At 45.7% G+C, this 23,376-nt stretch overlaps 1 protein-coding gene across 3 annotated transcripts in view; it reads left to right on the forward strand.

The window, feature by feature from the left end:
* Positions 1-1,817: 1,817 nt before the first annotated feature.
* The window catches only part of LOC147418792 (TATA-box-binding protein), a 52,042-nt gene continuing 30,483 nt past the window's right edge, over positions 1,818-23,376 (forward strand). The window contains exons 1-4 of one of the 3 annotated variants that reach the window (XM_086506247.1): positions 1,818-2,062; positions 2,147-2,234; positions 2,310-2,381; positions 2,920-2,970. In XM_086506247.1, the coding sequence (XP_086362373.1) occupies positions 1,995-2,062; positions 2,147-2,234; positions 2,310-2,381; positions 2,920-2,970 (279 nt within the window). In that variant the 5' untranslated portion in view covers positions 1,818-1,994. The remainder of the gene's footprint in view (positions 2,063-2,146; positions 2,235-2,309; positions 2,382-2,919; positions 2,971-23,376) is intronic. The other 2 variants (XM_086506248.1, XM_086506249.1) reach the window with 2 other exon arrangements.

The following is a 23,376-nucleotide window of genomic DNA, read 5'->3' on the forward strand; positions in this document are numbered from 1 at the left end:
CCTCAAGAAGCAACCATTGAAGACCCACCGGAGATCGAGGACCAAGAAGAATGATCCATAAGCACTTAAATCAATTTCACTTGTTCTCTTTTATTATTCCCAAACTTAAATGGCTAAATTAAGATGGAAAATACACTTTTGAAGGTTAGAAATTAATTTTCATGACATAACATCATGAGAAAACCGCTCAAATGTTCTCATTTCCTCGTCGTAAAGATGCAATCATGGTAGAAATTCATGCATTAAAAGCATAAAATCAAGAAATTCGAAGAAATTGTCTAACTAAGGTACAAAAGAATGATCTTACAACTCATAATTACCAAAAACAAAAGCTAGAAACAACAAAAGCATAGCCAAAGAAATCATAGTTGGAAAAATGGAATTGATACTTTGATTTTGGCACATGCAAGGTATTGAGAAAATATGAGTCTAAGTGAGCGGTCAAAAAGATAAATTTTGCAACTCATGATTACAAAAAAATATGTGTTGGAAACAACAAAAGCATAGCCAAAGGAAATTGGTTGTGGCACATACGAGGTATTGAGAAAAGATGTAAATGAGCAACCAATTGGAATCCACAGGAATGTCTCCAAAGCCATGATTGAATACCCAAAAATAAATAGAGATTCTATAAACACTTTTGCTATGTCCTGTAAATTTAACCAAGGCTTTGAGTGTTTCAACATTGTTGATCTTAAGAAGGTGTGTTTGAAATCTTGGTGTTGCCAAACCAAAAAGTTATTGGTGTTGCCAAAACAAAAAGTTTAATCCTAATCTACGGTTCGTAGGCCTTGCCTCAACAATAAGTAAAATTTGCTCTTGTAACCGACTAATTTCCATTAGCTATAGTCTTGTGAGTCGTACCCCATCATAGGTTGCATCATCTCTGCAATGTCATAAATGGGAAAATAAACAAACACCATCACATGGTAGAAGCTAAAAACAATTGCATAATTTATAGATGTTTTGAGGGACAATAAGCGTCCATAACATGTATCCATTCCAAAACTAATGAAAGAGGATAAAAAAGAAGGCGATGTCGGCGCATAGGGAGTCCTCAAAAGGTAAACCACATCAATATAACGTTAACTCAAATAGTCAAAAGTAGACCAACATGGACATGCATATTTTCAACAACAAAAGAGTTTCAAGTAGGATCAAACACTAATAAAAAAATATCCAGAACACAATTTCCGGATGATCATTGCGACCTTTAATTTGTGCCCTATTTAGATGAATCACTTGGCCTTCATTTAGGATGATAATGTCAAGGCCCCCCGCCCCCCCCCCCCCCCCCCCCCCCCTTAGGACTAAGTAACACGGGGTCTTCAATGAAGACCCCGTCATGGGATCCATGGCAAGGGAGTGTGCGCACAAAAGCAAAGGTAAGCTCGGCCATCCAATTTTAAACGGACGTGTCCGAGTTGACATTTTCTGTCATAATTTACTTTTGCCTGCGTGAGTTCACCATGTAAGGTTTATTTTGCGCCTTGATGGCAACAAAATGCACGCCCTTGTGTGGTTAGCTCATCTCACTGCCATGGCCCAGGTTGTGGATTCGAGTCACTGGCCGAGCGTTGATCCCGCATTTTTGATGGCTGTCCGATCGCCCTCGAGATGCACGTGTCCCATGATGGGGTAGACCCCGTGTTCTTTAGTCCTCCCCCAAAACGGTGCTGCCCGGACGTTGTAGTGTGAACCCATTGACATCCTCACCTGTATATAAGCAGCCCCCAACCTCGACCCTTAGCCGGTAGAGAGGGGAAACTCTTCATCTTCTCTTACATATAGGTAAAAGACGCTGCCTGCTCGCTCCCGCCCTCCCTCCCTCCCTCCCTCCCTCCCCCGGCCTCCTCTCTCTCTCTCTCTCTCTCTCTCTCTCTCTCTCTCTCTGTTTGGGCGTGTGCACTTTCTGGCCTCTACGGGCGGTGATCGCAATGTGCGATGTAAGCTATTGATCGAAAACAATTTACTTGCTCTCTGAGGAGGCCCCGATGTCTCTCGAAGGCACCCAACCCGTTGATCTTGCAAGGCATCCGTCCGGGATCGTGCCCACTCTGCAGTAAGTCCTTCATCTTTCATGTCCTTGCAGAAACGGTTAGACGGCTCTGATTTTATTGTTTGCTAAGAGCCTTTTGGATGGCAGGAATATCGTTTCAACAGTAAACATGGATTGCAGGTTGGAATTGAAGACCATTGCATTACATGCACGAAATGCAGAATACAATCCTAAGGTTTGTCCCTTCAGAGTGGGAGTAGCTGATCGCTTGTCTGTTGGCTTTTGAACTAATCTGTTTCCCATATTGCAGCGTTTTGCTGCTGTGATCATGCGCATCAGGGACCCAAAAACTACGGCTCTGATTTTTGCATCAGGAAAAATGGTAAGGATTATCACCATGGAGGGAAGATCGATTTACATGTAATTTTTTTGTTGTGTCTATGTTGTGGGCTTTTGTGGAGTTTTGGAAGGTTCTTTGCTTGTTTTGGCTTTCAAACCAACTTTATCAAGGGAGTTTTTGTGTATTTTGCAGGGTACATGTTGTGCTTTTTCTTGTGAGTATAAAATCATGCAAACCCTTGTCTCCTATACCTTAATGCCAAATAGTATGTATGTGAATTTGGGCGTTGTATACCCCCCACCCTCCCCACACCGGGGGGGAGGGTGGTTGTTAAAAAAGTTAAGAGTTCAATAGTTGAAGTGTTATCTTGATCGTTCCTTCATTCTATGAGTGAACATAGTTTGCAGATCATGTTTTAAAGAGAATGACTGTGTTCTGTGACTTGTGTTTCATAGGTAAACCGTAATTATGAGAATGTTTATGGGGGAACTATTTCTCAGATGTTTCTGTCCTGATGTTAATGTGGATGTGGCGGGCTGCCCCACCAATGCTTAAGTTGACTTTTCTGATTCTTTGCCAGGTATGCACTGGAGCTAAGAGTGAACAACAATCAAAGCTTGCTGCAAGAAAGGTAGTTTGTGAGTTTGAATATGCAAAGTCTTTCTTACCAAAACCTACAGTCTACTCTACAATTTGCTTTGGCATAAGAGGCTATGGGAGTGTTTAGATCTGAAGGCAGGTTTTGAAACGTGAATTTATTCAACTATGGACCCAATTTATCCAAAACTCTGAAAGATTCCGCTGCAAACGTGGCTAAACAAATGGAACATCGTCCTTACTTGCAGCCTACACTGAATTCCCATTGTTGATATTTTTATGGGTTTTCTCCTACGTGAGCTACCATATGTACACATTGCTTTTAATGGAAAAGTACTAAGCAATTGCTAGAGAGTTACTTTAGCAATTAGGCAGAATAAATAAGAGGTCGGCGAGTCAATTGGAACTCACAGTGTTGAGAGTGGCCTCTCTGAGCAAGATCCATCCAATAAAGAGCAAAACAATGGTGAGAATGGGACTCTTGTTGTCACAGTCTCTATCTCTCTTCAAATCACTACTTGAGCAGTACCATAGAAGCTCAGTAGGCAATCAATTCGTTTGAAGTCCCTTGGCCGGGGTTCCAAAATGTAAATCATCCTAACATAAGATGCCACATCATTACTTTTGTGTCAATGGTGCGGGTGGGTGATTGTGTATGAGTGATGCTTACCTGGTTTTGTGTTTATGTGCGTGGGTGGTTGGGCGTGCATGTGGGTTTGGGCGTGAGAGAACTCTGGACAGCACCACATGCCAATTGGAAAGACCAGCTAGCCACTTTTTTTTTTGGGGGGAAAAAGCACGGTAGAAAAATACAAGTTACCCCCAAGGGAGGATAGGGGTCGTTGTGACAAGGCAAAAAAAAAAAGGCTAAAGATGTCCATGCAGGTAGCATCAAGAAATGAGAGTCTGTCAGGCTCATTCAGAGATATAATAACTCTTCTCCATTGCTGCCACCTATAGGATTTCTGAATAAGCTTCACATCAAAGGAAGTAGTATCTCTCAGATGAGATTTAAGTTCTTCCATGACATTTACAAAAATGAGGTTGAGCTGGGTGGCATTTATAGTGAAGGTCCTACCAAAGCAAGCTTTGATCCTCTCCTAGCCAGATATTCCATAAGTAGGCACAAGTCCAAAGAGGAATATCTGTGTGTTTACTTTCTCCTAGCAAAGAGACCTCCAGGAAGCACCACACGCAATTTGAAGTGCAAGTTGTGAGGGCAATCATCAAATAAAGCTTGAAGGGATTCCTCCTGCTCTTTACATCTGCAACAAATCCCACTAGAAAAACCAAAAGATCTTGCTTTTTTTCCTGTCCATATGCCTTGGTGAAGGATTGGCAGCTTCGTTTGATAGAAAGGGGGTAGGTCCAAATACATTTGAATCTTTAGTTTGAATCTTTAGCCCATCGGTGTGAATTCCAAATCTCCCAATTGGAGTTAAGCTTAGCCACTAAGATTGGGTCCCATCCACCCTTCTTTTCCTTAATTTCCTTGAAGTTGTAGATGTCTTTGCAAATTTTATGGATAGGAAAAACAGATTTTTTGAATCTTCTTATTGCATGGCATCAATCCTAGAAAATCAGCACACCCTTCTGAGATGTTAGATTGCTGTCTTAGCTCAGGTTTGATGAGACCTCTGTTATCTTCAAAAACATCCTTCCAGCTTCTAATGCTAGCTTTAAAGCAGATGTGAGCCCTTCTTGAGAGAGAGATTTGACTGGGCTTGGTGTGGAGCCCATACCAGATGGAATCTTGAAGACAGAAGTTCTTGGAGAAGAGTAATTTCTTGGATGGCAATTGTTTACTTTTTGTATTATACCAAGCTAAAACTGGCCAGTACACAGTAGAGGGTGGTACTTATTCAATTACTTCTTACTTTACACAGAGCACTGAGAAGAAAAGAGAGCACAGATGCGTCCAACGACTAGATTGTCATTGTGCATGCGAAGACCGACGCTCTATAGGCCCCAAAGATTGGCGCCCCTTTCGACATTTCTTTATTCAATTGAAAATAGAGGATCCGAACACTTAGATCAAACTCTCACCAAGCAGTCCAAACGTGTCAGGGCTGAAATCGCAGGTTTTCGACCTGATTTCGGTAGCGTAACGGCGTCAAAACCCTTGTAGGTCACAAGTACACCTCTAGGACAGATTCCCTTGCATTTTAGAGGCTTTTTGGTGATGCTATAATTTACTGTGTGGCCTCGGATAGGTGTGCCGATAACCACCCCAAGGCTTCCCCAAGGCTGCCCTGGTGCTCATTCGAAGCTCAAGTGCAAAACTCTGAACCTGCAAAAAAAAACAGCAGGTTGTAGGTTTCTGTTCTGGATCGTTTTGAGCGGAGCAAACACGTTGTAACAAACTTGGACACCCCAAGTCAAGATTCTACCGCGACACAATAGAGATTCACTTTAAAAGAGTTCACAAAAGTCGACACGGTGCGGCATAGTAAAGCAAAGTTCCCAAAAGAAATTGGTCTTCCCAAAGCTGCAAAAATCAGCCAGCACGATTTACGCAAAATCTGTACAACTGTTAGCGGAAATTACGGAAGTCTGTACGTTGCCACGTCAACATGTCAACGCATTTTGCGGTGATCCTTATGGCTTGCCACACGTTAGCCTGTCAGCGTGAATACCAGTCATTTTCAAGTGATGCCAAGGCATGATGACATCTCTTGCATATTCATCGTTCTTTTCAAGTAAGATGCTGCCTTTCGCTCCCTGGAATGTTTGGAGAACCATGCTCCGGAGAAGGCGACGTCAAACTGTTGTTCAACTCAAGGGCTCGATGGGTGTCCTGGCTGACTCCCTTCCTTGAACTCCTTGGTTTTCTTGTAGATTTGGTCATTGTCAAAAGAGGAGGACCTCTCCTCCTATAAACGGCTAGATGGCCTTCCATGCCTTCCAGACTTTGTTTCAAAAATCTTCTTCAAAAGAATTCTGTCTTTTTTTTTCCAGAAAAAGATCCTTCTATTAGTTAATGAAGCTGCCCATAGGGCTACAACGACCTCTACAAGAGAGGGCTACAACAAACATGACGGGGAGACTCTCTCAATGAAAAAAACATCATATGTACAATGAGGCTAAATCAAGAGATGGGAGGAGGGAAAAGCCACACAGGTGGACGGTAGTGCCATCTGAGTACACCCTAGACCATGGTGAAGAAAGGCCCAGGGCGCCAGAGTCGAAGAAAAGCCTCTTTGCGCTCATTCATGCGGTCGGAGCTGCCCTGGAGTCTCTCGAATTGTCCTCTGAGAGTATGGATCAGCTCTAGCCAAAAATCCCGAACAGTCTTTGCTGGTGGTAGAGGGCAAGCCTCGAAGATGCGGAAGCAGCGGGCCCGCGAGATGAACCAAAGTGTCAGGCCGCAGATGAGCTCCCAACACTCCTCACTGCACCACTCCTCTGGCGTAAGCTCTGTAGTGGGCTAGAGTGTAGGTCGACCCCCTGCATCACTATCATCCTGTTGGTAGAGGATAGCTCAAACTGAAATGCCGGGCCCGTGAGAGTGGACCAAGCAATTGCCCCTCACGTGTACTACCGAGTAGTGGCATCAGCCGAAGAACATGAAGCCGAACCTGCTGTGCTAGAGGACAGTCCCAAAGACAGTGCCGTTGACTCTCCACAAGATGGTCACAAGCTGCGGATAGACCACTATGTACCAGCCAACTCCCAACTGTTGTAGCTCGATGTGCAACCAGCCACTGGAACAGCGTGACTCGCCCCCGCTGTCTGGAGTCCCACAACCTCTCCCAAAAAGCTGCCAAGAACTCAGCTGTGAGATCCTCCTCCTGTCAATGAGGTGTTGCAGCAGGACGAGCCTCTCTGTGGTGCCAGTATGTGACGTCCTAGCCGAACAGTGTACTGAAAGAATGGGACACCTAGACGATCTGCTGAGGAGAAGGGGTCCCTCTAAAACCACTCTCCAAGGTCCCACTGTACCCGTGCCAGTGGACAGCTCTCCCAAGCCCACAGTCTCCAGTGTCTAGTCGCAAGAGCTATTGGGTCAGGATCAATTACACAAGTCCTACCACAGATGCCCACCACTCGGATCCTCTGAAAATAGCACTCTGCCACGGTGGGGCCTCTACTGCAACTCCGTGTAAGCATCCCCCACCCTGTAGCTCGAAGAACAATGAGGGTACAGTCTCTGAGCAAGCCCGAACTGAGATGAGAACCTCCAGTCGCGTGAAGGTCCCCATCCATCACGCTGCTGACTCGAGACGTGTGAGCCACTTAGTAGGTAGTGCCTCTGAGATGTCTTGACACATGCTCTGCACCCTTCTCATGCCCTGTAGAAGTTGGATGCCTTGAAGCTCCTCTGACAAGCCTGAAAACTGAAGCCAGTCACCTAAAGTGCGTGCTGGACCCTTTGCCATGGGACTCAGGAAACACGAGGCCTACTACCAACCGAGTGGCTCTCTGAGTGCTAACCATGGGGTTCCAAATAAGGGGCTGTCTCAGGCGCTCCTCCGTGCAAGTAGGCTATCGCTGCTCCAGGCCACTCAGTAGTTGCTCCCAAGAGCGGAGCAGACTCACAACGAAGTGATCCTCCAGTCTCTTGCTGAAGCCAACTCTGCGCATCCTTTTTAAAAATCCATCTGGTCGAAGGTCGCCAGGGAGGCGTGAGGCACTCTAGCACTAAGCCAATGCAACAAGAACTCCTTCCAGGGCTCCTCTCCTGGAAGGAGTCCTCTGACGATGAACTTCCCTAAAAGGGCTCTGCAGTGCTGTGTTGGGTCTATGATCCTCAACCCTCCTTGAGAACAAGGAAGGATGATGACCTGCCATGCCACTTTGGCCCGGGCTATTTGAGTGCCACGCCTTGACCAAAGGAAGTATCAACCTCTCCACCTGGCTGATGCAAGAACTCGAAAAGATCGAACAAGAAGTGATGTACCACATAAGAGCCAACAACATTCTGGTTGGCCACTACAACTCTGCCTGCCAGAGAAAGTCGTGCGGAGCTCCAATGTAACAACTTCCTCTTGATGGACAGGAGGAGGGGAGCAATCTGCTGCTCGAGACAAGTCCAAGCCAACTTGACAGCTCAAGTAACGAAATGCAGTCCCTGGGGGTATCCACTTGAAACTCTCACTTGGCATCCAATCAGGCATAGGAGCACTACCAACCGAGAAAGCCACAGTCTTTCTCGAGTTGATCAGTGCGCTTGATGCACAACAAAAGGTCTCAAGAGCCTGCTCACACCTGTGTAGGTTGGCCTCTTGGCCATCTAAGTACATGGCTGAGTCGTCTGCAAACTCAACGTCCAGCAGCTCATCTCCTCGAATAGGGAGCGCTAAGCCTCGTAAACCAACCTGCTGTGAAACCAAAAACTTGCTCATCGCCTCAGCATAGAACAGAAAGAGGAAGGGGGCAAGCGGGTACTCTTGTCTGACCGAACGTGTGAGCATGAAACGATCACCTCTACCTCCTGACAAAAGTACTTGACTGTGTGCCTGTTTGTATAGAGGTGACACACCTTTGATCCAAGCATCTGAGTAGCCCATCCTGCGTAGAGTGCCCTCCAAAAAGTCCCAATCAACTCTATCGTAGGCCTTCTCAAAATTGAGAAGAAGTATCACCAGATCCTCACCACGGAGCCGCGCGAGGGCAGAAGCCTCCCAAAAATTAAAGATGTTGTCAAGGATACTACGCTCCTTGACAAAACCTGTCTGTGTTCCATGTATAATGCTCCCTAGAAGTGGCTGAATCCTCAAACTCAGAGCCTTGGCAAGAATTTTGTAGGATGAGTTGAGGATGGTGATGGGTCGCCACTGTTGAATCTCATCCAAGGAGCCACCCTCCTTGGGAATGAGGTAGATCAGGCCCTCACTCATGCTGTCAGGCATCTCTCCTGTGTGCAAGATGTACTGAAAAGCGTTGCAAAGATCTGAGCCAAGCAAGTCCCAGTACTCCAGGAAGAAGCTGGGAGTCAAACCATCCTCACCTGAATAGCTGCCACGGGGGAGTGCTCTGAGAGCCTCGTGCATCTCCTCCAGCTAAAGAGGTAGCTCAAGCCTTTGGCGCATCTCCTCAGTCACAAGACAAGGCATCTGTGCCCAGACCTGCTCTCTGCATGCCTCTTGGCGCTCTAATTGGGCTTTGCAAACAGTAGATCTCGGTAAAAGTCAGTAGCAACTGTACGCATATCCTTTGGCTCTAAAGCGACTGACCCGTCGGGCCTCCTCAATTGACTGACCTCGGCATGCGCATGCCGGGGTCCCACTGCCACAAAGAAAGCGCCTATCACTCTGTCACACACCTGGGTCCACTGAGATGCTTGTCTATGGAAAGCAAACTCATGGCGCCTCTCCTTTGTGCTGACGAGCTCCTGGCGAGCCTGCTGCAACTGCTCCTCCAACCAAGGACTGTTTGGATGCTGCTGTTGCATCCTTTGCAGGGAAGCAACGCCCCGTCGGAGACACTGCTCCACCTCTCGCTGCAGCCAGGCGAGCCGAAGACTCGTGAAGGAAGAGACGACTAAGCTGAGCAAGTCTAGAGGCCACTCTGTCAGCAGGAGAATCCTATAAGTCTAAGCTCTCTTTCCAAAGAGTCTCCACTTGCTCTCTGAGCGTAGAGTCCAGCAAGATCCTCTCAGGGATGCATAGCATCGTGCTTCCCCTCCTTTGCCTATTAGTCACTGTGAGGATCATTGATGCATGGTCCGTAAAGGATGTCTCAGCCAAAATGCCAACAGTCCCACCCAAGTCACAGAAGTGATCACTAGTGTAGAAGCGATCTATCTGAGATAGATTCACTCCTCCCACTCGACGATCCGAACGAGAGAAGGCCAAGCTGTCAAGTGGCCGCACAAAGCTAGAATGCTGCCACACATTTGAAACCCGCAGAGATACATAACCTCTCCCAAGCTGCCAACTCATCTCCATGCACAGTAGTATGGCTACCTCTAACCTTGCCAGCTGAATCCTCCAACATGTTGAAGTCTCCCCGAATGCACCATTGCTCTGCCTGCGACAGAGACTCTGCAATGTGAGCCCAAAACTCTGTACGTGCGCTCAGCCTCCAAGTCCAAAAGCAGTTGACCAAAAAGTCTCATAGCGACCACGCAAAATGACCACATCGTCGAATGCGGTTCTCACAAAGATGATGCTCCTGCAGCATAAGAATGTCAATCTCACCACCCACAAGGTATCTCTGCAGCTCTTGACGCAGTTGACCCCTCTTGACGTTGAAACTGGGGCCCTCCTAATCCCCGCCCATTCCATGAGATGATCCTCATGGAGTCTGTGAGAGAAAACAGATGCTGCCATAGCAGCCAACCTCGCTATTTTTGAGGCCAGAGGGCACTGAGTGTCAGCAAACAAATGCACCACAATGTGCCTGCAACTCGCTGCATCTGGAGGTGTCACATTGAACGTGGCAAGAGGCCAAAGTGTTTGCACCGGATCTGTCACTGCTAAGTCCCCTGTGTGGTGTGAGAACTCAGTAGCATGGGTTTGGGGCCATTCAAGGACTGTGTGCTGGGTCCACTATGTGATATCCCTACCACACAACGGAAAGGAGAAACCCACCGCTGTGTCCAGGGTCTCATTGCCTCTAGCTGCAAGAAAGAGGACGTGGACTCGAAAGCTGGCCTCCTCCAAGTTGGGAGAGGAGTCACCTAGAAAACGAGTGAAGCTATAGTCGAAGAAGTCCCAACGTCTACGAATGTCGAAGCTGGTCAGACCTCTAGGGACCGTTGCAAAGAGAGAAGTGAGCACCAAAAAAGGCGGCCTCAGGTGGGGCTGTCCCTCTCGAGCCACACGGCTCGTAGCGAAAGCACTACCAAGAGAACGCCTCGCTGCAGAAACGTGTCCAGTACGATGATATTTGCTTTTCAAATCAATCCTGCTGAAACAGGAGGATCCTTGTAGTTGGTCCAGAATATCATCGATCCTCGGAATCGAAAATCTGTCCTTGATGGTGATTCAATGCACATTCTCCAAGATCCGTCTTTCTTTAAAACCAACAACACTGGAGAGTAGTAGGGTGAAGTACTCGGCTGGATAAGACCCTTTTTTTAAAGGTCTTTCACTTGGTTCATAATCTCTTCATTTTGGGCTCGGCTAACACGGTAAGGTGGCCGGTTCGGTGGTGTGCTTCCAAGTATCAGATCAATAGTGTGATCCTCAGGACGAGATGGTGGCAACTCGCCTGGTAGGCCCTCAAAAAAGCAAGCGGCATGAGTGTGGGAAAATCTTAGCGTTCTTTATCAATTTTAGACATATTTGTTATGTGTTCATCATTTAACTCTTTCAAGTAGATCGAGTAAACAAACAAATTGGATTTCATTAATTTGGAAACGGCCGAAGTCGATACAATAGGGACCAATGTAACAAACTTGGACACCCCAAGTCAAGATTCTATCGCGACACAACAGAGATTCACTTTAAAACAGGTGACAAAAGTCGACATGACCCGGCGTAGTTCCGTGCCAAGAGGTATTGGCCCCAAAGATTGGCACCCCTTTCGGTATTCATTTTTATATTAATCTTTGAGCAAAGTACAATGAGCCCGCGGGTGCTTACTCTCAAACTATGCGCGTCTAGATGCCCTGAGGAGTGAGTCCGTGTGGACTTATTTATTCTTACAAGGGATGCCCAATCTTTTTAAACTCAAAAGCAAAGTTCCCAAAAGCATTTGGTCTGCCAAAAGGTGCTAAAAGCAGTTAGCGCGATTACGCAAAATCCGTATAACTGTTAGTGGAAATCACGGAAGTCTGTACGTTGCCACGTCAGCATGTTCGCATTTTGCGACGATCCGTACGACATGCTACGTGTCAGCCTGTTTTCTCAAAGTGTTCGGGGACCTGCCACGTCACCAGTTTGTGACACACGTCTATGCGTGTCTCAAGAGCTCTTGCATGCAATGGGACAGTCCCCTTGTGATTTGGACGAGTTTCCACGCAAGAAAACTCTCCAAATTCGCAATCTTTTTGAGTAGCCCAACAATATGTGCAAAGGGGAGAGAGATGCACGAGAGCAAATCATTGCGCTACATGAGACAAAGAAGAAGGCAAGCTTTTCATCGAAGTTGTGAACCTGCACCCAATGCTTCAACACACATGTCAAAGTCGACGATGCGGAAGTGTAGAGACCAAGAGGAGAAAGCACGAGAGAGTTTCTTGAACCAATCAACCTTGGCAATGAATAACTGATACGATGTACAATGGGGGCAAGGGGTCACATAGATATCCACCTCAGTAAATTGCCCTACCCAGACTTTGACAAATAAGTAAAATAAATATCTAAAAGTCAAAATAAATATGGGATCACTTTGGGCAGTTCACTTGAGATGCCTAAACTCTAACACCCTCTCTGTTGCTCTTAGTGGACATAAATAGTGAGACCAAGTCGATGAAAATTTACCATGGATACCTCGGCAACCGTACACTCCACTGGATACACCTCGGATTTGCTACCCTCAACTTCGTTCTTTAGAAGAATGCCATCTTGAGCATTGGTTGCCTTTTAGAAAATTGAACTATAGACCATACTACGTTCAACAATCCCCATTCGCAAACCGTGAACACATCATGTTCAAAATACTTTCCAGAGAATGAACTTTGAAATACATTCTTTCCATAATCTGACCAACAACAATGGATTGGTGCACTCATCCATAGTGTTTTAGATACGTGTGATGTGATTGGTCTCTTGCCAGATGCATGTGTCCTTAACTCTGCCCCACGGGTTCAAACAGCGATAGCTTGAATTGCAACACAAGGGTCTAAATTAATTATACGGATCATTGCTTGCCCCTCTCTTGCCAAGTTATTGCAGGTGCTTCTTTGCGTGGCAATAGAGTAGACCACCATGTCTGTGCAATTCCTTTCAAATAAGATGATGCTATAACAAACTTGGACACCTCAAGTCAAGATTCTACCGCGACACAACAAAGATTCCCTTCAAAACAATTCACAAAAGACGACAGGGCTCGGCATAGTTTCGTGCCCAGAGGTATTGGTTCCAAAGATTGCGTCCCTTTCGGTATTTCTTTTTATATTAATCTTTGAGCAAAGTACAACTCCTGCGGGTGCTCGCTCTCAGACTCTACGTCCAGATGCTCTATAGAGTGAGCCCCCTTGGGTTCATTATAAAGGTTACAAGGGATGCTAAAAATCAGAGTCCCAAAATCTTTTAAATCAGAAGCTTCTCAACTCCAAAGCTATTATCCCCAAAAAGCTTGGCTCCAAAAATCTGTCAGCGCAACTTTTGAAATTCCGTACACTGCCACGTCAGCATGTCAGCTCGTTTTGCACTGCAATTTTCAAAATTCCGTACAGTTGGCCACATCAGCTTGCCAACGCATTATACGAAGGTTCGTACTGCTGCCACGTGGCATTTCTGCCGCATTGTGTCTGGAAGCCTGCCATGTCACCAGTTTGGGACATACCCCCCTCTTGAAAGAATTGTAATCGCCCTTGATTATGCCTGCAAAACAGACAGAGGCCATAAACTGTCTTAGCAGACACTGACTGTTAGTACCGACGCACTAGGAACAACACATCTAGTACATGTACCAATCGACAGTCACATCACCGGACATCACTTGACTTCACAGGAGATCACCAAATCACATTCAAATTCATTCCAAATCTCAGACCATGATTAATCGGCAAACATATTTAGTAATCGCATCTAGATCCATTCGGGACCTCACAGATGCCCGATTAACTAATCCATATTGCAATCATGTCTATAGAAATCTATGAGATCGAAATGCTGCAGTCATTTCGTCTTTCAATTCCTGCACTCAAACAAGTCAAGTACAAATCAATGAGTACCATTTTCATTTTTGGGAATTCTAGTTCATAAAGTCATACAATAGAATACTGTCAGCCCGGTAATATCCCTGAAACCCAAAGGGACATAAGTGACTCTATATCAAAAATCGGGGTAATCTGTTGACAAAGGAGCGGAGTAACTCCCCTCTTGTGCAAACCCGTTGCACTAGATTCACCCATGCTGAAATCGGGGTTCTATCGGAGTAGACTATGCTAAACCGGATGCTTCAAGGTAAAGTTCCACAATATGAGGAGTATCTGCTAGGTCTTGTATTCCATCCACTTCGCATCCAATGCAGGATAGTTCTTGAATTTAACCAAGAACCGCCTAATCATTATCTTTAATCTTTCTATCTTTATGTGCCAATATTTGTTCTGGAACGAGTATCTCCTCGCTTTCCTCCACTTCGGGTTGCTCGTCTAGCTCCCCATCATCGGGCATATCGCCTTTAAAAGGCTTCAAGAGACTCACATGAAAAGCATTGTGAATTCTCCAAGTATCGGGTAGCTTCAGTCTAAAGGAGACATCATTTATCTTTTCATTTATCTGAAAAGGTCCATAGTATCTCATGCTAAGCTTTGGAAAAGTAGCTCCTTTCTCTTTTTCTTTCTCAGGCGTGTCTTCGCAAATCGTAAGAGCACCCGATTGTCTTTCTTTAATTTCAAATTGCGACGGTGTCAATTTGTTGCCTTCTTGTGTCTTTCCTGAGATTTTACTAAAGCCTCTCGGACGTGGCAAAAGCAGCGTCCAAGTCCCTCGTGTACTGGTCGGCTTTAAAAATCTTATCTTTCGTGCTTAGGAAGGTTAGAACCTTCGTAGCACCTTCAATAATCTCAAATGACGCCTTCCCCGTCGAAGAGTGGATCGTGTTATTATCGGCAAATTCCACCTAGGGCAAAAACTTTTCCCATTGAGTCTTTTGATCAGAATTGTAAGAGTTTAATAAATCTAGTACAACTGAATTTGCAATCTCAGATTGCCCATCCGTCTGCGGGTGGAAAGATGACGAGAATTGCAACCGTGTGCCAATGGTCTCCCAAATAGCCTTCCAAAACAAACTCATGAACCGGGGATCTCTGTCAGAGACTATTGTCTTAGGCATGCCATGTAATCTGAATATCTGGGCAATGAACAGTCTCGCTAAATGATCCGGCTTGATTGTTTTCTTCATTGGAATGAAATGAGCTTGCTTGCTAAATCTGTCAATAACAGTCCAGATACCATCATGCCCACTCTGTGTCCTTGGGATTAAAAATGAAATCCATAGCAATACTTTCTCAGGGACAGGTGGGAATGGGTAAAGGCTGTAACAATCCATGTGCTTTATGCCTGTCAAACTTGATTTTTTGGCATACCAAGCAACTGCGTACAAAGTCGTCCACATCCTTCTTGAGTCTCGGCCAAAAGAAGTAACGCTCCACACCTTTCAAGGTGATATCAATGTCGCGGTGACCCGTAAATGGTGGATAGTGGCATTCGGTTAGAACCTTTTCCCTCAATGACTGTGTAACGCACAACATCGTTTTTTTCATCAAGTAGCCATCCTGTATGGAATATCCTGCTACTACCTCCCCATTCTGTTTTCGATTGAATACATCTGAAAAATCTGGATCTGTGGCGTACTCATCGACCATGTCCTTGAAGCTTTTATTATGAATCGCGGAAATAGCCAAGATTAACGGCTTTCGGGACAAAAAGCATCTGCCACCAAGTTCTTCCGTCCCTGTACATAGACAATGTGGAAGTGAAACTGTGACAAGATGTTAGCCCACCGCATTTGCTTTTTCGAAAGCTGCTTCTGTGACAAGAAGTAGCGTAAACTCTGATGATCAATGAAGACCATACAATCGGCTTCGAGTAGATAATGTTGCCACTGAGTAAGAGCATGGATAATCGCCAAAAGCTCTTTCTCATAAATCTGTGTTGTCCATTCTAGCCTTGAAAACAATCGGCTCTCATAGGCAATGACATGGCCTTCTTTCATTAAGACTGCACCCTGACTACGACCACACGCATCACAATATACTGCGAATGACTTTTGCAAATCCGGCAAAGTCAAAACTGGTCCCGTAGTCAATTTCTCTTATAAAGTCTGAAAGGCAGTCACCTCTGTGGGTCCTTACGAGAAAGGGACTGTCACGTGCACATCTAACCCTATGTGCATGTGGACAATATACTTCATGACAAGGGTTCAATTAGCTTAGCTTAGGTGTAACAAAGTGTTGACGTGTCAAAGCCCTGAATAATGGAGTCAACTTGCAGATGTCAACCAAGGGGCCTAAACCCTAAGAAGAACAAGTAACAAAAGAAGTCGTCCTACCAACTTATGGGGATCCCGTCCGATGGGGCCCCATGTGACATGAAGGAAATAAAGTAGGACCCCCACACACACACACACACAAGAAATTGCGTAGTTGCTGTTGACGTGGTAGATTATTGAAAGTTACGTTGGCTTATGACGTGGCAGGCTGTATGGATTTTCTTTTTTTGCGTTGGTTGATGACGTGGCAGATTGTAAGGATTTTCGTAAATTACGTTGACAGCTTTTTGGCATCGCTTTTGGACCAGGAGCTTTTGAGTTAAAATGCTTTTCATGAAAAACTGCTTTTGGGGCCCAGGGCCTTTAAATATGAGGCTAGGGCTCATTCTCTAGCAGGCTTTTTGGAGAAGGTGCAGAGTCAGAGTCTGGAGTACCGGCTTGTACAATGTTGATGCAATATAAAGAAATACCGAAAGGGGCGCCAAGATTTGGGGCCAATACTCTCTGGGATGGAATTCCGCCACTCCGTGTCGCGTCGTCTCTCTCTCTCTCTCTCTCTCTCTCTCTCTCTCTCTTTCAGTTCAGTTGTTATTGAAATGCTAAAAGTCTGTTCAGTCTATTCTTTTCTATTGGCACGTGGTGCCCGTCGTGTGACAGTGGTATCAGAGCATCAGGGGTGTGCTTTTTTGAAAGCATACCTGTCCTCCAAAGAGCAAATAGAGCAAGATCGCACTTCCAAAGCTTATTGGAAATTTTAGCTCCGTGCTTTGATCCCGGACTTATTAGCCACTCCCACCCTTTGTCGCGCATTGGGCGCGCTCCCGTCTTCACCGCTCATGTCTTACAGGGCATAAGCCATAAAGATCACTTGCAAGAGAAGGATCTAAGATTTGTTTCGAGTTGCTATTTTTCTCAGAGACGGTACCATGCAGGTGTTGATGACTATAGCTACCAAGCAACACACTTTCGAGGACTTGGCAAGCTTTCAAGAAAATTTTTGCCCGAAGTTATATGGTTTCTGACATCTTCCTTCGGAGTGCAACTTCTGGCAGAGTCGTGTGCCTCTTGTTGATAACCTCGGAGGTCGAGTGCGATTGCTATCTTGGGACTACAATCGCTGCCAAAGTAAACAGTTTGTCCAAGAGCTCGACTGATGTCGAGATTGCTTTTTAAGTTCGAGTTTTGTTTGAACTTGTTTGGTGATCTTGTTTGGAATTTGTTTGAAATGGATGGTATTTGTTTTGAACCTGTCTTGGTGCCGATTTGAATTGTTTGACTCTGGTTTTAATACTGGTTTCAATGATTGGTGATTTTACTCCCGGGTGGAGAAGTGATAAATATTGTTTTGGTATTGTTTGAACCTCGGAATGACGCAGGCTGATGTGTGGGGAGCGTTCGTTGTATGCTAGAAAACCTTCGAACGACGCAAGCCGATGCTTGGGGAGCGTTCCGTTGTATGCTAGAAAACCTCTGAACGACGCAGGCCGCTGTCTGGGGAGTGTTTGGTTGTACAGTCCTTTGAGCCAGAGTGATAGGGAACGGCCCCTTGCTGTTCCCGGAACGCGTTCCTGCAGAAGTTGGCCGGGCCAAAACGGAGACGGTGGTGGAACAGCGTTCCGTTCAGAAGCCAAACCGGAACGTGGGCCGAAACGGGGAGACGGAACGCGAAACGACTGGCAGTGGGAATAGCAGAAATTTGAAATTCAAATTTATGGCCGTTTAAAAAAAAAAACAGCCGTTTAGGGTGGCGTTTTCGGACGCTTGGGAGAGGGAGTGAGGGGCCTATTACCTATATAAGGGCACCTTTGCCTCCCCTAAACCTCATCTCTCTCAACTTCTCTAGCCTGAAGGGTTAAGGTGGCTTGCCGCTTCTTGAAGTTCTCGTGCTCAAGGCTCAAGCTTCACTTGCTCAAGCTTCACATATTCTAGCCTCTAGCCTCGGCCCTCTCCATCAAGCTCTCTTCGCATCCCTTGGCAAGGCTCATTGCTCAAGCCTTCAAAGTTCATTCATTCATTCTCATCTCTCTCCCTCTCTCTTGGGCCTCAAGGCTTTAAGCCTCAAGGCTCAAGCTTCAAGGCTTGAAGGCTCAAACTTCCTCTCTCTCTCTCTCTCTCTCTCTCTCTCTCTCTTATCATCATGGCCCAAGCTTCCGCATCAAGTGAACGCGTGCCCTTGGGCGCGAAGAAGAAGGACGAAGTGCATTCTCGAGTGTTGGGAAAGGCCGGTGGTGCCCGTGCATGGAAATGCAAACTATGCGGCTTTGAACGGCAATCCGGCACAACCAAAGTTTGTGCGCACCTCCTTAAGCTAGAGGGACAACAAGTTGCAATATGCAAGGCCGTCAACGAACAACGGTTGAAGGAATTTGAAGCGAAGGATGCCGCCATCAAAGCCAACAAAGAAGAGAGAGAAGCGGCAAGGCCTAAGCGTCCCGCAATCGATCCCAACAACTTGGTTTTTCCCTCTTTTACACCTTCTTCATCGATTGGTGGTGGTAGCAATGCGGCAACGACGGAGACATCATTTCGATCGGTATTTTCAATACCTAATACTACCCCGGGTTCCACTCCCAAATCTCACCAACGCACTCTACATACCACTTGGGATCCAAAAAGGAAAGAGGATGTGGATGCAAGCGTTGTCCGCTTTTTCTATCACGATCACATTCCCTTCATAAAGGCTCGGTAAGACTTACTATCATTTTCAATTTTTCATACAATCAATCATCTCGATTCTCATTCTCATCTAAATAGTAAATACTAATACCTCTTGTGTGCAATGTCTAGGTCAAAGTACTTCAAGACCATGTGCACGAGGATTGGAGAGTATGGGGCACGCTACGTGCCACCCTCTTCCGAGGCCCTCCGTACTACTCTACTCGATAGAGAGAAGGCCGTTTGGAGATTGTAACTCTCAACATGAAGAGGCAATGGACGAAGTATGGCGTGACCCTCATTGCGGATGGATGGAGCGATACTAGGAGGAGGTCCATCCATGGCATTGTTGCCTATTCCAAAGGGAAGATGTATTTTGTCCACTCCCATGACGCCACGGAGACAGAAAAATCAACAGATGTCCTTGCGGGTGAGTGGGCCTCCGTCGTAAAGACCATTGGGTCGGACTTTGTGATAGGTCTGGTCACGGATGGGGAGGCATCAAACAGAGCAGCCGGAGCTATTTTGGAAGGCACTTATCCTCACATCACGGTGTCTTTTTGCATGGCCTCTCATTGCATCCACGTCCATGGTGGTTGCTTTCATCAACAACCACAACATACTTCGAGTGTAGTTCTTGAAGTGGTCGGGGGACGAAGTGCTTTTAAAGTATTGTGAGACCCGCTTCGCCTACAACTATCTAATGGTGAGCCGCTTTGTAGAGTGTCAAAGTGTAGGGCGGCAGCTCTTCATCAGTACAGAGTTTGCTCAAACTACCTATGCAAGTACAGTCGCAAGGATCATTTGTACAGGGAAGGTGGAGGATCCTGAGTTCTGGGAGTCCCTAAAGAGTATTGACAAAATGGTGAAACCAGTGATCCACTTGCTTAGAGTGATGGATGGTATGCAACCTAGCATTGGCAAGGTCTATGAAGCAATGGATCGCATGGTCGAGGCCCTTGAAGAGTATGAGCAGGATCCAGATAGGCTCGAAGAAATCAAAGAGCTTTGCAATAGCAGGTGGAATGCCTATAGTTCACCTCTTCATGGTGCATCTTTTGTATTGGACCCATAGTTCGAGGGTGCAGGGCAGGAGCATGATTCGGAGGTAAAGACACATTGGAACACCATCTTGAAGAAGCTTCACCCTGATCGTGACATGCAACGCAAGATAAAGGATAAACTTGCATTTTATAGAGATATGCGAGGATGTTTTGGGACAACTGATGTCCAAATTGATTGCACCAAGATTTCCTCCGTCTTGTGGTGGCAAGAAAATGGTTCAGATGGTCCCGATCTTCAGTGACTTGCCGTCCGCATTCTCAACCAAGCGGTTAGCTCCTCTTGCTTGGAGCAATTGTGGAGTGTATATAGCCACATTGCATCTAGAAAGAGGAACCGACTTGGAGTGGAGAAAGCAAATGACCTTGTTTTTGTCAGTGCAAAATTAAGAATGCTTTGCAAGTCAGCATCCAAAGTGACAGATCCCTTTCTACAGTGGGAGATGGAGGCAGAGTTAGAGGTGCTTGGAGAGGTAGGAGGATCTACGCATGAGGATGAGCCTCTACAGGAGGATTGGGATGATATTCACGACGTTGAGGACTCCACTATAAATTGGGAGTTGGGATGCTCTTCTGCCCCTACTTGGAGGTCAACTTCAGGTATGAGTCATGACTCATTGCTCATTGGTTTTTGATATTTGTTTCCTTTGTGGCCGTCGGCTTTACCCCCTTTTTGTATTGCACTACCATATGAGTGATTGAGTCTTGACATGTCACCTATTGACTCTTACAATTGTTATTTAGTACTCTTAGTCTCTACATGTCTTTTTGTAGCGCCTTGGCTTGCCTTGTAAGCCATCTTTATAATCTATGATCTATCATCTTTTTGGAGGTCTCGTTCTGGAGGTCTCGTTCTTGTTCCGGGTAACTTTGCTCTCAGCTCATGGCTCGGACCTTTTTAGGTTATTTGCTAGGGGAGTGACGAGGTAGTCGTTGAGTAACTTCATACCGTAGACCGTTTGTCTCGGGGGAGTGCTTAACGGCTTTGTTTGTTATGTCTTGTAACATGTATATGTAAGCATTTGTGTTGCATTATGATGTGTCAATTACTGAATATTCCTAATTGGATGAGATTGCCTGGGTATGTAATTTTAGTGCATCAAGACACCCGTGGAAGATCAGTACGGTCTGGGTGTGATGGCTAATTTTACTACGCCGGAATATCAAGAGTTTCGATCTGGACGAAAGGAGAAGCTAACTCCTTTATCAAAAGAGCCAAAAGGAGAAGCTAACTCCTTAACAAAAAGAGAAAACTGATTGTCTCTCAGAATGTCGCTCGGAAATTTTTGAGCTAACTTGAGTTGTTTTGTAGATATGCTGTAATCGCGGACGATTACTCTCTTTCAAGAAGGGGAGATGTAACAAACTGTTGACGTGTCAAAGCCTTGAAGAATGGAGTCAACTTGCAGATGCTGGCCGAGGGGCTTAAACGCTAAGAAGAACAAGTAACAAAAGAAGAAGTCCAACCAACTTATGGGGACTCCGTTTGATGGGGCCCTAAGTGGCAAAGGAAATAAAGCAAGACCCCCCCCCCCCCCCCCCACACACACACACAAAAGAAATTGCGTAGCTATTGATAACGTGGCAGATTTTCGAAAATTACGTTGGTTGATGACGTGGCATGTTGAACGGATTTTTGTGTTTTGCGTTGGTTGATGACGTGGCAGGTTGTACGGATTTTCGTAAATTATGTTGGTAGCTTTTTGGCATTGCTTTTGGACCAAGAGCGTTTGAGTTAAAATGCTTTTCATGAAAAATTGCTTTGGGGACCTAGGGCCTTTAAATATGAGGCTAGGGCTCATTCTCTAGCATGCTTCTTGGAGAAGGTGCAGAGTCTGGAGTATCGGCTTGTACAGTGTTGATGCAATATAAAGAAATACCGAAAGGGGCGCCAAGGTTTGGGACCAATACTCTTTGAGATGGAATTCTGTCACTTCGTGTCGCGTCTCTCTCTCTCTCTCTCTCTCTCTCTCTCAGTTCAGTTGTTATTGAAGTGCTAAAAGTCTGTTCTTATCTATTGGCACGTGGTGCCCATCTTGTGACATTAGGAAGTGATTTGGCACTTTTGTGAGTTTGTTCGCAGAGAGTGCATGTCCAGGCACTTAGAGTAGATGCATATCCTCTGGTTGCACACATCATGATCATCAGCAGTACAGTCAGAACCCATCAGAAGCATTTTATAGTGCACAGAACCTATTTTCCCTAGTTTAGCCATTTTTCACTCATTATTAATAAGTGACTTTGTTGGGAAACTGGGTAGGGCAATTTGGCTAAAGATCTATATTTAAAAAGCTAGAGGTAGCACTTTTTGGCAGAAGAGGTAGTAGGGACCAAGTGTTCAACAATGTACCTTCTCAGCACGACCCCTTGGGCAGGCAACCTAGCGTTTTCAGCCACCAAAGACCAGCCTAGCGTTTTCCATCAAGGACAACCGAGCGTTTTCATCGGATCAGCCTTGGCGTTTTGCAAACAGCAGATCAGCTTGGCGTCAGCACTTCACAGCAGATTGTCTAGCATTTGTGCAGCAACAGCCCTAGCGTTTTTGCAACTTGCAAAGCCCTAAGCGTTTTGCAGATTCCTTGCGACAGAACACCCATTAGCCTCGGCGTTTTGCATTTTCAGCAGTCAGACTCCGTATCGCAGTCCCCAAACCTCGTAGATCTCACCTTCCCACAAACATATCCTTGCCACGCGGTCAGATCAGCCAGCGTTTGCAAATTCAGCCCGCTATTCGCAAATTTCAGCATTTGCGTTTTTAGCGTGTCGCCATCTCATCGTCGTCATCGATGTCGTCATCGACATAGAGTCAGAATTCACCAGATACAAGATTTGCAGATTTCAGCCCTCAGCGTTTTTAGTTTTCAGCCCGTCTTGTCGTCGTCCTCATCGTCGGCAAGTCCATTGCATTGTAGAGATTTGTGCAATCAATAGTAGACTGCTCTCGCCATAGAGAGTGGGGCCTTCGAAGGAGGGTTTGACAACATTCTGGTGTTGTATTCTTCTCTCTCTATCTCTCAGTCTCAGCACCTTCATTCACAGTGTTTACCACTTTGTTTGTGATCATTTGCACTCTCACCAAAAGAATGGAAGGCTCTCACTTCCATAAATAAAAGGAACTCTTGAGCACAGTTCGGAGCACTCATCTCGAGCGAAGTTCAACATTCACATCCGCTGCACGTTACAGGGACTCCTATCTGTGTCAAGATATGCAAAGTAGAAGCAACCTCTGCAAATTTTCTAACGAACCGCCAATAGTAAGAACATAAGCCCAAAAAGCTTCTTACTTCATGAACATTCTTCAAATCGGGCCAATCACGTATAGTCTCAATCTTGGCCGGGTCCATTCGTACTCCTGCTGTTGAGACGATGTTTCCCAAAAAGTGCATCTCCGGTAAGAAAAATTCACTCTTCTTGGCATTGATTACTAACTTGTGATCTCGCAAGGCCTGAAAGACTTGTAGCAGATGTGGTCTATGTTCTGCTTCATCCTTGGAGAAGACTATAATGTCATCAAAGAAAGTGTCAACAAAAGATCTGTACTCTCTGAAAGTCCCATTCATCATTCAGTTAAAAGTCACTGGAGCATTGGTAAGGCCAAAAGGCATCACCAAAAATTCATATAAACCGAAGCTCGTCCGAAAAGCTGTCTTGTAGACATCTCTGGGCGCGACTCG

This window comes from Adiantum capillus-veneris, chromosome 29, assembly GCF_014529385.1.
Source record: "Adiantum capillus-veneris isolate H3 chromosome 29, ASM1452938v2, whole genome shotgun sequence".
Lineage (NCBI taxonomy): Eukaryota > Viridiplantae > Streptophyta > Polypodiopsida > Polypodiales > Pteridaceae > Adiantum > Adiantum capillus-veneris.